Below are 12,584 nucleotides of genomic sequence, written 5' to 3'. Positions count from 1 at the left end.
AATTGCAAACAAAGGATAGGTTCAAAGACCTTCTTCCATGCTTTATTTTTCTCAGTTATTATTAGAATTCCTCTTTATAACTGTCCCATGGTCGGTTTCCACACATATTACAATCACAAATACCCACGTTGCCTGTATGTACCTAACACGAAACACAGCTTTGTATTTCACGTTACTGCCAGATGCTTTAGTCATAGCTGCCCCCGGCTGGGATAAGCTGCTTTATTCAGGGATAACGGACATGAAGCAATCAAAGGAAGGTATTTTCCTTCCGGGTTTTCCTTTATCTGACTCCCGGCGCTGGTCCTGTGGCTCAGGGGCAGTGGGAAGGGTCGGGCCGAGCATGGGCGGGTTGCAGGCGCCCTAGCGGGGGCCGGAGGCGCTCCGGGCTCCCTGTCCCGGCTCTGCCCGGCGCGGCGCGCAGGCGCAGTGGGGGCGCGGGGCGGCCGGAAGCGGCGGCGGCGGGGCGATGCTGGCGGCCCAGGCGCGCCGCGTGGCCTGCGCCGTGTCCGGCGGCGTGGACAGCGCCGTGGCCGCGCTGCTGCTGCGCCGCCGAGGTGCGGGCTGGGCCCGGGCCGGGTGGAGGGAGCGGGGGCGGTGGGGCCCGGCCCTGCCCTGCCCCGGGCCGTGCTGCGGGGCCCGCGCCTCCCCTCTAGGTCCCCGCGCAGCCGGGTCCGGCCGCCTCCCCGCGCTCAGCCGCCCCTCGGGCCGGTGGAGCGGCCCCAGGCCGGGCAGGGCAGCGCGGAGAGCCGGGCACCGCGGGGGCGGCAGAACGGCCGGAAAGAGCGGGCGGGAGATGGGACTTAGTGTGGTGGTAGGTTGCTGGAAGAGCTTGGATTAGAGTAAAAACCACAGCTATACGGTAACTGTACTGTGAAACGTAGCACAGGGCTGCTCACACACAGTACAGCACAGCTATACAGTGAAACGTAGCACAGGGCTGCTCACACCTTTGGTAAGATACAGTTACTAAAGCCGTTCTTGAGAAACACAGGCTTTGTGTCCAGGCTGTAAGAACTTAACTTTCTAAGTCGTTCTTGCCTTCATTTCATAGGCTACCAGGTGACAGGGGTGTTTATGAAGAACTGGGACCCTCTGGATGAGCAGGGAGCTTGCTCTGTTGACAGAGATTGTGAAGATGCTTATCAGGTGTGCCAGAAGCTTGATATCCCGTTTCACCAGGTTTCCTACGTGAAGGAATACTGGAATGAAGTATTCAGGTAGAAACACGTTTACAATAGCTGGTCTTTCAATATTTTATGGTATATAATATACTGATATATATGTGGTATTGTGTTACAATGAAAAGGAAGAATGGACAGATAATGAGCAATGGCAATTTATTGCAGTTTTATCAATGCTGAGAGAAAGCCCTGAAGCCTGTTAAATATTGAGGAATTATTTTTTCTCTTGTTTGTATTTAAGGTCAGAATTTATATTTTGCTTTTAATATGTTAATTTTTTTAGTTAGTAAGAGATTTCTGCTTGTGTGAATGTTTAGCAATTGCTTTGTTGCAGCTTTTCTTCAACTACTGATGTACTGGCCCAACCTTACTGCAATTTGAAAAAAACATTATTTAGTGGGGTACTGTTATTGTCACTGTGTGTGTAACTTATTCAGTGCATTTTACATAATGTGTGCTGAATCCAGTTCAGCACAAAATGATTGTGACCTAGCCTTGCTTCTTTAAACTTAGAACAAATCTGAAACTGTTCTCTAAAGAGGGTGCTCAGATTTTCTGTGAATTTGTTGCACTTTAGGCAAAGTTCTACATAGGAAGAGCTGAGAGATTTTATGGAAGGTAGGACAAGAAGGGGCACGTTGGTATAACAGCATAATTTATCTTTATGCACTGGACACAAGTACATAAAAATTTTTCCCTGATGTTCATCATCCCCCTTTAAGTAGTGCTGTTATTACCTTACATGAAACTGAGGACTTACCTGGTCATGCTGCATGTTGAAATGACATAGAGCTGAGCACCAAACTTTTGGACAGTCAGTGAAGAAAACAACAAAACAGCTCTTTTCTGGGAAAGTTCACTCCATTTTTCCCTTTTTGGTGTAAGGGAATGAGTAAGTGCTACAAAACTTTTTGGGGTGTGTTAGTAAGTACAGTGTTTCTAACATTCTGTTACAAGTGTCTTAGTTTGTTTCAGAATCCTTTTTTCTTTCCTGTCATCACTGATCTTAAATTTGTTCCTCCTCTGGATCTCTCTTTAGAGAGTTATTCACCATAAAACATCTTTTATCATGAGGACTGTTCCAGCTCTTGTCTTGTCCATGGTTTATGCGAAGCCTGTTCAGTTCATCCTGTCAGAGAGAGATCCAGTAGACATTGCCTTCATTGCCCTTTCTCTGGCTCTGTGCTTTACTAGAAGCTCTGAATTGCTGTGAGGGTGGCTTTCTGGTGACTCCTTTGCAGAACTCCTGGGGTACCATAAGAGTCAGGTGTGAGGCAGCTCTGGGTACACCCAGGTGATTTAATTATTAGTATGGGTTGTTAAATTCAGAACTTTTAAAAAGGAGTTAGAGAAAATAAGAGACATGTTTCTTTATTTTCTATTTTTTAATGTAGTGTCACGGTAAAGAAGAAGAATTGATTCTGTTTCAAATGGAGAAAAGTAAAATCAAATAATAGGAATGCTGTTGTTCTTTTAAATCCAGTCTGTGCCCTCAGTTCTTTAGTGCAGTGGCTACTGATAGCAGCCTGGCAAACAAAATGATTCAATGATAAGGCCTTTTGATATCTCAGGGTAGCATTGTATGCTAGTTTAATTTCATTGGTTATTATTTCAGCATTTTCTAAGTAATTATGCAGTAGTGTAAAACTAAACATAACTTGGAGAAACTTAGAATTTCTAGAAGGGGGAAAAAAATAACAGAAAAAAAGTCTTTAAAATGAAGCCCTATGAGTGACTGCTTGTGGTGACATTATTGCAGCTGAAGTTACTGTCTGTTCAGCTGGGACTCTCCTGGTGTGTACCACCAAAGTGTCCCACTGAACAAATAAACAGGGTTGTTTAATTCTGTAGGTAAGTATTCCCTGAGAGATGAGTAGGGTGTGCACAGTGGACAGCCACATCTGCCCAGAGGGAATATTAATTTAATAAAGCAGGGTTACAAGATTGTAAGTGATAATTTGACCCTGTCCTCAGTGCACTTTGTAGAAAATCTTCCAAACATTGTTTTTTTGCACAGCAAAATCTAATGGATATTTTATTTCTGACATAAAATGTTTATGGTGCCTGAGTCTTCTCTGGTACTGGGACTCAGCTTCTCATACTTGAACACTGTCCAGTTTCTGATAGTATGATGTATGTTAATGATTCTGATAGACATTTGAGTCTTTATTTTGCAGTGACCTCTTAAAAGAGTATGAGTTGGGAAGGACTCCTAATCCCGATATTTTGTGTAACAAGCACATCAAATTCAACTACTTCCTGCATTATGCTATGGATAACCTTGGTAAGGCATTTTCAAGTGTGTCAGTACAGAGTGTGTGCCATGGAAATGCTTAAAGGAAACAAACTCTTTAAAAGGTGGGGAAATACATGACTTCATGTGCATGCCTAATGCATATCTCTGTAGTACTGTGTCAATCATTGCCAAGTATTTGGTTTTAAGGTTGCTTTTACATAAAGAATCATAGGATGGTTCAGGTTGGGAGGGACCTTTAAAAGTCATCAGTCCAGCTCCCCTGCCCTGGGCAGAGACATCTTCCACTAGATTAGGTTGCTCATATGTAGGAACAGATTTATTTTGGGGACATGCATTGACCTGACCGTTAAGTTTTACATTCTTAGGTGGTCCTTAAAGTACAAAAGCACAAGTGCTGGCATGCTGGTGAATAGTTTGCATTATTTAAATAGCAGGAGTGTGATTATTGTCAGTATAAGGCTTCTCTTTAGGTTTTCTTCTTTCATTGCTTTCTGCTTTTCTTACTGTGTGTTTGTAATTGTGTTTTGAACTGTGATTTTCAAGTTTGTGCCTTTATGTTATGTTTGGTTTTTCTTTCCTTAATAGGAGCAGATGCAATTGCTACTGGGCATTATGCCAGGACCTCACTGGAGGATGAGGAAGTGTTTCAACAGAAACATACTAAAAGACCACAGAAGCTTTTCAGAAACCGTTTTGAAGTTAGAAATAGTAAGTTGTGTCTTCATTTCATGTTTTGTCCTACATATGAAAGAGAAATTTAAACTGTATTTGGTGTCACAGAATCAGGGATGTTTGTGATCTTATACACAATGGTTACCAATTAAACCCTGGCCTTTGTAGATGGTTGTTTGTACTAAACAAGGGTGTTTATATTACTGAAAATGACCCTGACTTGTCAAGCATTACATTTTCTTGTTTTAAGAGTCAGATGAATGTCTGATATATGGTGAGAAGCAAGCTATACCCAAAGGGAAAAAACCTTGTAAACTAAAGCTGTGCAAAGCTGCCACAGTGATGATCTTACATTAGAGATTCCCTACTTTCATTTGTCCACCTCTGGACTTAAAGGGGTTTATTTCTTTCTTTGTTTTAATTTTACTTCTGGAAAGTTGAAATGGCCCCAGCTGGGCCTATGGTCTGTACATGTGCCAGATTGTAGTTTGCAGGTGTTGTGTGCTGTCATTGGCTTCCTTGCCCTGTGACTGAGATTTTGTATCACCAGCTGTAACTGAACTATTGGCCTCTAGTTTGTGTTTGAGTCAAGAAACACATAAGTAGTGTTCATACAACAGCAGAGCTATTAATTTCAAAGAGAGGGGACTGAACATGATTGAAAAACTACCAATTCTATTTCATCTGGGTAATTAGGAGATTTCATCTATTTTAAAGAAAAAGGTCAAACTCTCATCTCTGAGCATTGGTAATAACTCCACTGATTGCTCAAATTGTTGATTTCTAGTAGGGTGATTTTTTCAGAGCAAAACACTGTTTTTCTGAAGAGCAGTACACTCCAAGGTATTTGACTCTTCATTCTCTATTTCACAGGAAGTGTGAAAGTTGTTTTTGTTTTTTATATTGTCAATATCCTTGCCAGTGATACATGCACTATTGAAATAGATGAGGCAGTGTAAGTCTTTGTGGGATTCTGCATAGTACAAAATCTTCTAGATCTTTTTAGTGATGAGAAAATATCCAAGTGTTTTTGTTAACATGTATTCAAAAGTAATAAATCAGAAATGTTGATTATCAAACAAAATAAATTTGAACTATTAATAGTAGTTATGTTGAGATGCTTTATGTGTTTCACTTTCACAGCTGTGAAACTCCTTCAAGGGGCTGACCTCTTTAAGGACCAGACCTTCTTTCTCAGTCAGATTTCACAGGATGCTTTGAGAAAAACCATCTTCCCTTTAGGGGATTTAACAAAAACTTTTGTAAAGAAGATAGCAGCAGAACATGACCTTCATCATGTGCTAAAGAAAAAAGAGGCATGGTAACACTTAACACTTTTATTTGTATTTCTCTCTAAAACAACTTTCTTGAACTTTTTGAACTTTAACCTTGGACAACCCATCCATTTCTGATGAAAAAGAATAATATAATAGGTTGGGAAACATTTTTCATAGCTGGCTACTTCCTTAAAAGTACTTTTAGGAGCTTGTGGTTAATTGTGTATTTTAGCTTGCAGGTATTTTGTCTGCTGTTGTATCTCAGAAGAATTAAGGTGAAGGTGAATGTGTAGGATGCTATGAGCCTAAAGGAAAACATCCTCTATCACAGCAAGGGGGAAGCTTTTTTTATTCTCCATAGCTTTTAAGAGCTTCTTCACTTAAAATCTTCACTTAAAATTATTTCTCAATATGTCTTTAGAAATTGGATCATACTGTTTGTCTACATTTACTCCTTAAAAAAAAGTTATGTGTCCCTGAGAGCTAAGACTTCATGAGTTGATCTTAAAAGCTGTAATGCAGGCAGTAGTTATGTTGCTGATGCTGCCTTGATTGCTTTTCATGTTTATTATTCAGCCTCAGTAAATGAGTGTTTGAAGAATGTCAGCAGTAACTGGAAGGAAGAGAAAAGCCTATTTGGTTCTGATAGTGGTTCCTTTCAAGAGATGGACCATCATTGTATCATTTTGTTACTTTTGTACTTTAATATGAAAGAGTCATCTGTTTTTAATATACATACAGCCTAGTCACCAAGGTTAATATAGTTATTGAACAGATGTTCTATTTCCTATTATCCCTCTTCCTTCTGTGCTTACAGCTCTCACTGATTCTGTATAGAATTAGTTTGCCTGTGTTGCAGAAGATGTTGTGGATTTGTTTATGAGATGCCTAAGATAGTTTGGGATACATGGGAGGGGAAAAATCTTGGACAGATTATTAATAGACATTATTTTGAAAGTTTTTCTCTGCTTTTTGTGTATTCAACTCCATGTTTCTTTTTCAGAGTATGGGGGTCTGTTTCATTGGTGAAAGAAACTTTGAAAATTTCCTTCTTGAGGTGAGTAACACTGAATCTCTGACAATCTTTGTTTTGTTCTGGTGTTCAGTTTTTAAAAGACTGTCTACAGAAAAATCTCAAGCAGCTTGTGGCCCACTGTAAGTAGCAATGTCCCACCTCCCCTTGCAGCCCCAAGCCTAGTTAGAAGCTGACATCCACAGCCTGTAGGAAGCCTCTTGCCTCTCTACCAGCTGTCACTCATTTTTTGGAGCAGAAGAAGTGAACGTGCACTCCTGTACCTGCCAGGCTCTGACAGATGGTTGGAATGTGAGAGAGACAAAGTGCTGGATCCTGCTGCTCCTGACATATGTGGGGGTAGGGGAAGTGAAGCTTAGAAGCTGCTCATGGGGACTGCCCTTCCTGCTTTTCTCTGAGAGCAGCATCAAGAAGGAGTCAGTAAGCTGCTTGGGCAGAGTTTGCTTCTTGAAGAGTTGTTTTTCAGCTTGGAGAGAATGTAATGACAGAATCTGAAATATGCTATGAGGTTTTCTTGGGCTGTCTCGTGACTTACCTCTTCCTCTCTGTTAGTACTTGGAACCTCAACCTGGTAACTTTGTTTCCATTGAAGATAAGAAGGTGATGGGAAGACACAAAGGTAATTGGCTAACCCACCTTAATAGCTTTTAGATCAATGGAACAGTACTGCTTCTGTTTGGAGGGACAAATTTTGGGAAATTCCAAAGAAGTCAACAGGTTTTACCCAGTTTGTTAAACCATGGAAAATTTGCTGTATGCAGTAGTAGAGCCTTGATCTACAATTGATTCTTGGTTATTTGTTCCATATTGCAAGAAAGCATATAATTATTAGGGTTACTCTGTTGATACTAAATATTTGTTATTTTAATACAATTTAATACAATACCAAGAGACCATTGTTCACTTAATTCCTTCAAAATGACTGTGCTTCAGTTCCATATTCTTTAGTACCTAAACTTTGCAGAAGAAAATGCACCTCAGTGATGCACAGGAGGACCTCATCAAACATGGACACCTTAACTTTTCCTTTTCTCCTGTTTGTTCTTCCTTTGCTGTCCTCAGTTCAAGCTGCCAAAACTGAGTTCCTCTCCTAACTAATTTATGATAACAGGATGTTATACTGGTACCTAAAAGTAAGGGAGACTGGTGAGACTGAATGGTAGATAACCCACAAATTGAAACTGAAATAAATAAATGTATATCTTTTATAAGACTTAAGAATGGCACAGTTGAAATGGATTAAGTTGTAATCTTTAGTTTGCATTTCAGGTACAGATGAAATTTCAAGTAAATGTTAGTTTAGTTTGTGGCTGGCCCTCTTCTCTAAGACAGCTTGGTTTGTTATTCTTTGTTTAGTGGTAAAGTTTTGGGGAGATTATTTTAATGTGTTCTTCTGAGAGTAAAAGAAGAACTCATTAAAAGAAGAACTCATGAAAAGTTGCTAACAGCATTCCATTTTCATATTTCTTTAGGTTGGTTCCTCTTTACAATAGGCCAGAGGGCTCGGCTGGCAGGCCTCAAGGATGCTTGGTTTGTTGTAGACAAAGATGTCAGCACTGGAGATGTCTTTGTGGTGAGTTAATTAACAGTGGCTTTGCAAATGACTAATGCATGCATTTTGTGACTGCTGCTGTATGGAACATGGCCTAACTTGGGCAGAATTCTTGGCTTTCCTCTTGGGGGAAACAAGAACCAACTAGCATAGCATCAGCAGATGTGAAACATCTTTTCCAGACAGGCTTTTCATGAGCACCAAATTGTTTTAGTTTTGGCATAGAGCTTTCAAAGCAAAGGGCAAATGCTGAAAAGAGTCAGCCAATCTCTGAACTCTCATTTTCTACTCTAAAGCATGAGGGTTTTATCTTAGTTATTATGATGTGGTTTATAAAATGTGTATTACCTTGGTTTATGATACATTGCTGCTTTGTTTTTCTAGTAAAAGAATGAGGAGACAGTGACACAGATTTATAATTTTGAAAACTGAGAGAGAACACATATGATAAATAATTGGTATGTTAATGGCTAATCATATGAGGTGATGCAGAGTTCTGCAGCTTGCTAGCATTGATAATGTTACTTCCTGTTCATGCAGTTGTTTTGCTTCCTAGATACTGATGTGATTATAATGAGGTGTTCTGCTACTTGTTGGCATGCCAGTGCAGGGAACTGCAAAAATCAATCAAATGAGAATTGAGAAGAAACAGACTGGAGCACTAAGAAAAATTTTTATGTCCTGCAGCAAGTTTGTCAAAGGCAATGTCTTTGCTGGGGATGTGTTCATTTGGGAAGCTGGAGAAGAGGGAGGTAGCATCTTGTTGAGACAGGATGAAGAAGTTCAGATTTCTGAACTCAGCCTGAAGAAGGTAGAAATGCAATTGGAGGGAAAAGCATACAAGAAGAGAGACTGACTGACAAATCGTTCAGGCTTGCTTTAGCCTAATTCAAGTACTAATAAGTGTTTGCTTTCTTGCTCATATTGCCTTCATTTTGCTATGGCTTGATGCTTCTGCATTTCATGCTTCACTTTACAAGTTGCATGCTCTTTGGCAAAACCATCAGCAATAAATAAATGTATTTGAAGGCACCATCACGAGATCACCCTGCCCTGTACAGAGACCTGCTGCGGACAAACCGAGTGCACTGGATAGCAGAGGAGCCGCCGGCAGAGCTGGTCAGGGAGAAGATGATGGAATGTCATTTCAGATTTCGGCACCAGATGGCGCTGGGTAGTCAAACCTTGTTTTCCTTTTGTCTTAGTCTGTAAAACTCTGGTAGCATGTTTGTGTTGTTCTGCAGTAATAGTGGATAGGCTTTGGCTTGGCCTTCCTGTTTCTGCACAGTAGTATCTTTACTTAGATCTGTTTAGCCTTGGTTTTCCTTCTTTAATGTAAACATAATGATTAACTGTCAGGTGTTTGATCATTTTCTGCTCTAGTGCCTTGTGTCCTGACTCTAAACCAAGATGGGAGTGTGTGGGTAACACTAGTGAAGCCAGCAAGAGCTATCACACCTGGACAGGTGAGTTATTAGAAGTACTTCTCCTTCCATTTTTGTGCTTTACCTTATCTGGCTAATAAATCAGAGTAGCTTTTTTATTAGCTGGAGCAAAGTAATTTTATTTATTGATTTATTTGCACGTGAGAGTGGTTAGCTCTATTTTGACTATCAACTATTTTAAGGGAGATTGTTTCTAGTTTCAAATGATCTGTTGTTATCTGTATGGTCTAAGACACTTGCTTACAAATGTTAAAAATAATAGAAGCATCTCTCGTAATCAGTTGTATATGCAGAAATTGAAGCTGCTGTTGTTTGCAAAAAATAGATTTTTAAAGGCATTAATTTGGTAATTGCCTGCTTATTATGGGTTTAGTGTTCAAACCTGTGTAGTGAGACTCTGTCTGGTGAATTCCATTGTCCCAGACAGAGCTGGGAGGAGGTGCTGTGCCTAAAAGGGATGCCTTTAACACTGTCAATATAGAGATGCTCCATCACATTCCAGCACACTGGCTCTCAAGCATTCCCTGCATCCTTCTCCCAGCATATGTTCTACCCACCCTCCTCAATACTTGGGGGCCTGTGGGACACATCAGGAGGGAAATTATCTGAGAACTGTTTGTGGTGGAGAGAAGCTGAGAAGAATCCAGGCAGAGCTTGTGGGGGGCATGAGATTCCCCTGAGTGCCAGGAGCTGCTGAGCCTGTGGCCAGGCTCTTACTGCCAGGGAGTGAGACAGGGCAGGAGCTCTGGGCTCCCCTCTCCTGCAGGAGCCTGCTGTGCTCATCAGGGAGCTCCAGTTGCTTCCTTGGTCTGCTGCCATAGTCCTTAGCCCCCTTCATGTTTTACCAAGTGCCACCACAGTTTTCTGGGGAAAAAAGTGAAGATGCAGATGATGTTACGTATGTCATCCCCTTTGGAAAGGAAACTTTCCAGCACAATCCACTCTGCCTCAGTGACTGAAGAGCATTGAGATAGCCTTGTAGAAGTTAATGATGAAATTTCCACCAACATGTTTATAAATTTATACTCATTTGAGCCTCCAAATCCTCTGTAATTTGGGGATTTTTGTTTGTTTCAGGGGTTTTTTTTAAGATTTAGACAGAACAGATAAAAATTGCTCACTGTCCAGCAGGTCTTGCACAGTCTGAAGTTATTCACCGTGGTTTTTGCAGCTGCTAAAAAGACTCTCCCTGTGTTTATCTCCTAGTTTGCTGTGTTCTACAAGGGAGATGAGTGCCTGGGCAGTGGGAAGATCCTGAGGATGGGCCCATCAGTGTATACCTTGCAACAGGGCAAAAACCGAGAGGAGAGCCCAAAGAAGGAAGAGATTGACAAAATAGAACCGGCAACGTAACACCTGGGGTTATTTATTGAAGGACTTTGGAGAATTTGCTGCCTGAGAACAATAAAAACTATAATAAATGTGGTTCATAAGGCCAGTTAACCAGAGAGTCCCAGCTCTTGACTGTTAGCACTGAAGGAGTTTAAAACTAAAGCCAGTTTGGTGCAATTCTGCTGGACTGTATGGTGCTGTTTATATTAATATGTATCAAGGGATGTCCTAAGGTGTTCTGTAATAGCAGTAACACATACAGGAATTTTAATACAAAAATCATGGCTGAAATAATAAATCTATCTCTCATGTGTAAGTGAAATGCTTTTTGTTCCCTTACTTAAAGGTAGCTGTCCTTAGTAAAGTACATATGTTATTTTACACTAGATGTATGTTTGTGCTTTGAACTCTGGAAGAGGAATGAGTGATGTTTAAATTCAGCATTTGGAATGAACTCCAGGCAACAGATATTATTTTTCATTTTGCATAGTTTTACAAAAAATGCTTTGGATTCTTCAGCTATATTAAGTAGTCACTTCAGATGTTTACATAAAACAGAATTACAAATCTTAGGGGCTTAACAGTCTTGAATGCTAAATGTTTTCACACAACTGACTAATTTTCTGTTAACTGCTGAGGTCTGAGGCTGTTTGGTTTGTCTCCTGGAGAAGAGAATGCATTGTTGTGCTTGAGAAAAATGCAAATTCACAGGGATTTCCTTATTGTGGATCAAGCTTATTATAGACCTGATAATGATTGGATCTTGCCATGTCTCAAAACTGAGTGCTCTTAGGAAGAGCTGAATAGTTCATCTAAATTAGATAGGTTCATAAAGACTGGGTACATATTGAGGACACCCCAAGCTTATAGTAAACCTTCATTGTAGCAAGTTAGCAAGAATGAATTCCTGTCTTTCAGCATGGTAGTAGAAGGTAAGTGTTCCTGAAGTACAATTATGCAGGAGCAGGACTTCCTGGTGGTGTAGAATTTTGAGATTTTAACTGGCAGTGAGATCCCAGGTTTGCTGAGAACTGCTGAGCCAATGCCTCACAGCAGGAAAGGTTAACCATGTCCTGCTTGTAGCACAGCTGGCATTGGCTGCAATAAATGTCTGCTACAGAACCTGAAGAACAGAGGCTTTTTAATATATTCTCTGCTTCCCTCTTTTTGTTTAAACATCCTTAACACTGGACACAGCAGTAATCCAGGATGGCTAATGCTAAACTCAGAAGCAACATGCTGCTCTTTGGTGGAAGCCTCTCCAGTAATGGTTTCTGTTCACATTATAGGCTCAGGGGACTTGGGATTTTATCATCAGAAGTGAACCTCATGGTTCTGCTGAAGAATCCTCATCTGAGGTAGAGCTGAATATGAACAATGTTTGCTTAGTGCAGACTCATGGTCTGAGAAGGGTGGGGGCTGCAGCTCAGCCTCTGGCCATGGTAAAAGCAAAGCCCTTGGACATGATGAAGTGAGTGCTGCTCTTCCCTAGCTCACCACAGTGCTGTGAGCTAGGAGTCAGTGGGCATTTGTGAAATTCAGATTGCACATAGCTTCTTCCATGGGCTGCTTCAGAAGAGGCTGCACGTGTGCAGCTACACCACACTTGCATGTTTAAAGCAGCCCTTCCAAGCAGCTTGGAAAGAGGGAGGTAAAAGGGTGAGCTGGGAGCAGAGGTTGGTGCTGGGGTCAGGCAGCTGTGAGCCCTGCAAGGGACCAGCACTGACACCACTGCTCACACAGCCTTTGCCAAGGCTGGAATTTGGCCAAGATTGGGCTTGAATAAGGTAGGAGCAGTCTGGTAGGTCAATTTTCTTTTTTATATCTATTGG

At 41.1% G+C, this 12,584-nt stretch overlaps 1 protein-coding gene across 3 annotated transcripts; it reads left to right on the top strand.

Moving 5' to 3' along the window:
* The first annotated feature begins 421 nt into the window (after positions 1-421).
* TRMU (tRNA mitochondrial 2-thiouridylase) lies at positions 422-11,068 on the top strand. 3 transcript variants are annotated; one of them, XM_077179089.1, is made up of 11 exons: positions 422-557; positions 1,055-1,220; positions 3,362-3,468; positions 4,027-4,149; positions 5,257-5,429; positions 6,394-6,447; positions 6,976-7,042; positions 7,896-7,996; positions 9,037-9,149; positions 9,359-9,441; positions 10,627-11,068. In XM_077179089.1, the coding sequence occupies exons 1-11, from the start codon at positions 470-472 to the stop codon at positions 10,650-10,652; spliced, it is 1,101 nt and encodes a 366-aa protein (XP_077035204.1). In that variant the 5' UTR covers positions 422-469; the 3' UTR covers positions 10,653-11,068. The 3 variants fall into 3 exon arrangements, with proteins under 3 accessions (XP_077035204.1, XP_054487795.1, XP_077035205.1); XM_054631820.2 differs by having other exon boundaries at positions 9,005-9,149; XM_077179090.1 differs by lacking the exons at positions 422-557; positions 1,055-1,220; positions 3,362-3,468 and having other exon boundaries at positions 4,032-4,149; positions 5,316-5,429; positions 9,005-9,149.
* The last annotated feature ends 1,516 nt before the right edge of the window (positions 11,069-12,584 follow it).

This window comes from Agelaius phoeniceus, chromosome 5 (genome assembly GCF_051311805.1).
Source record: "Agelaius phoeniceus isolate bAgePho1 chromosome 5, bAgePho1.hap1, whole genome shotgun sequence".
NCBI lineage: Eukaryota > Metazoa > Chordata > Aves > Passeriformes > Icteridae > Agelaius > Agelaius phoeniceus.
Note: the sequence above shows the minus strand (reverse complement) of the source record. Positions and strands in the feature narration are given on the sequence as shown.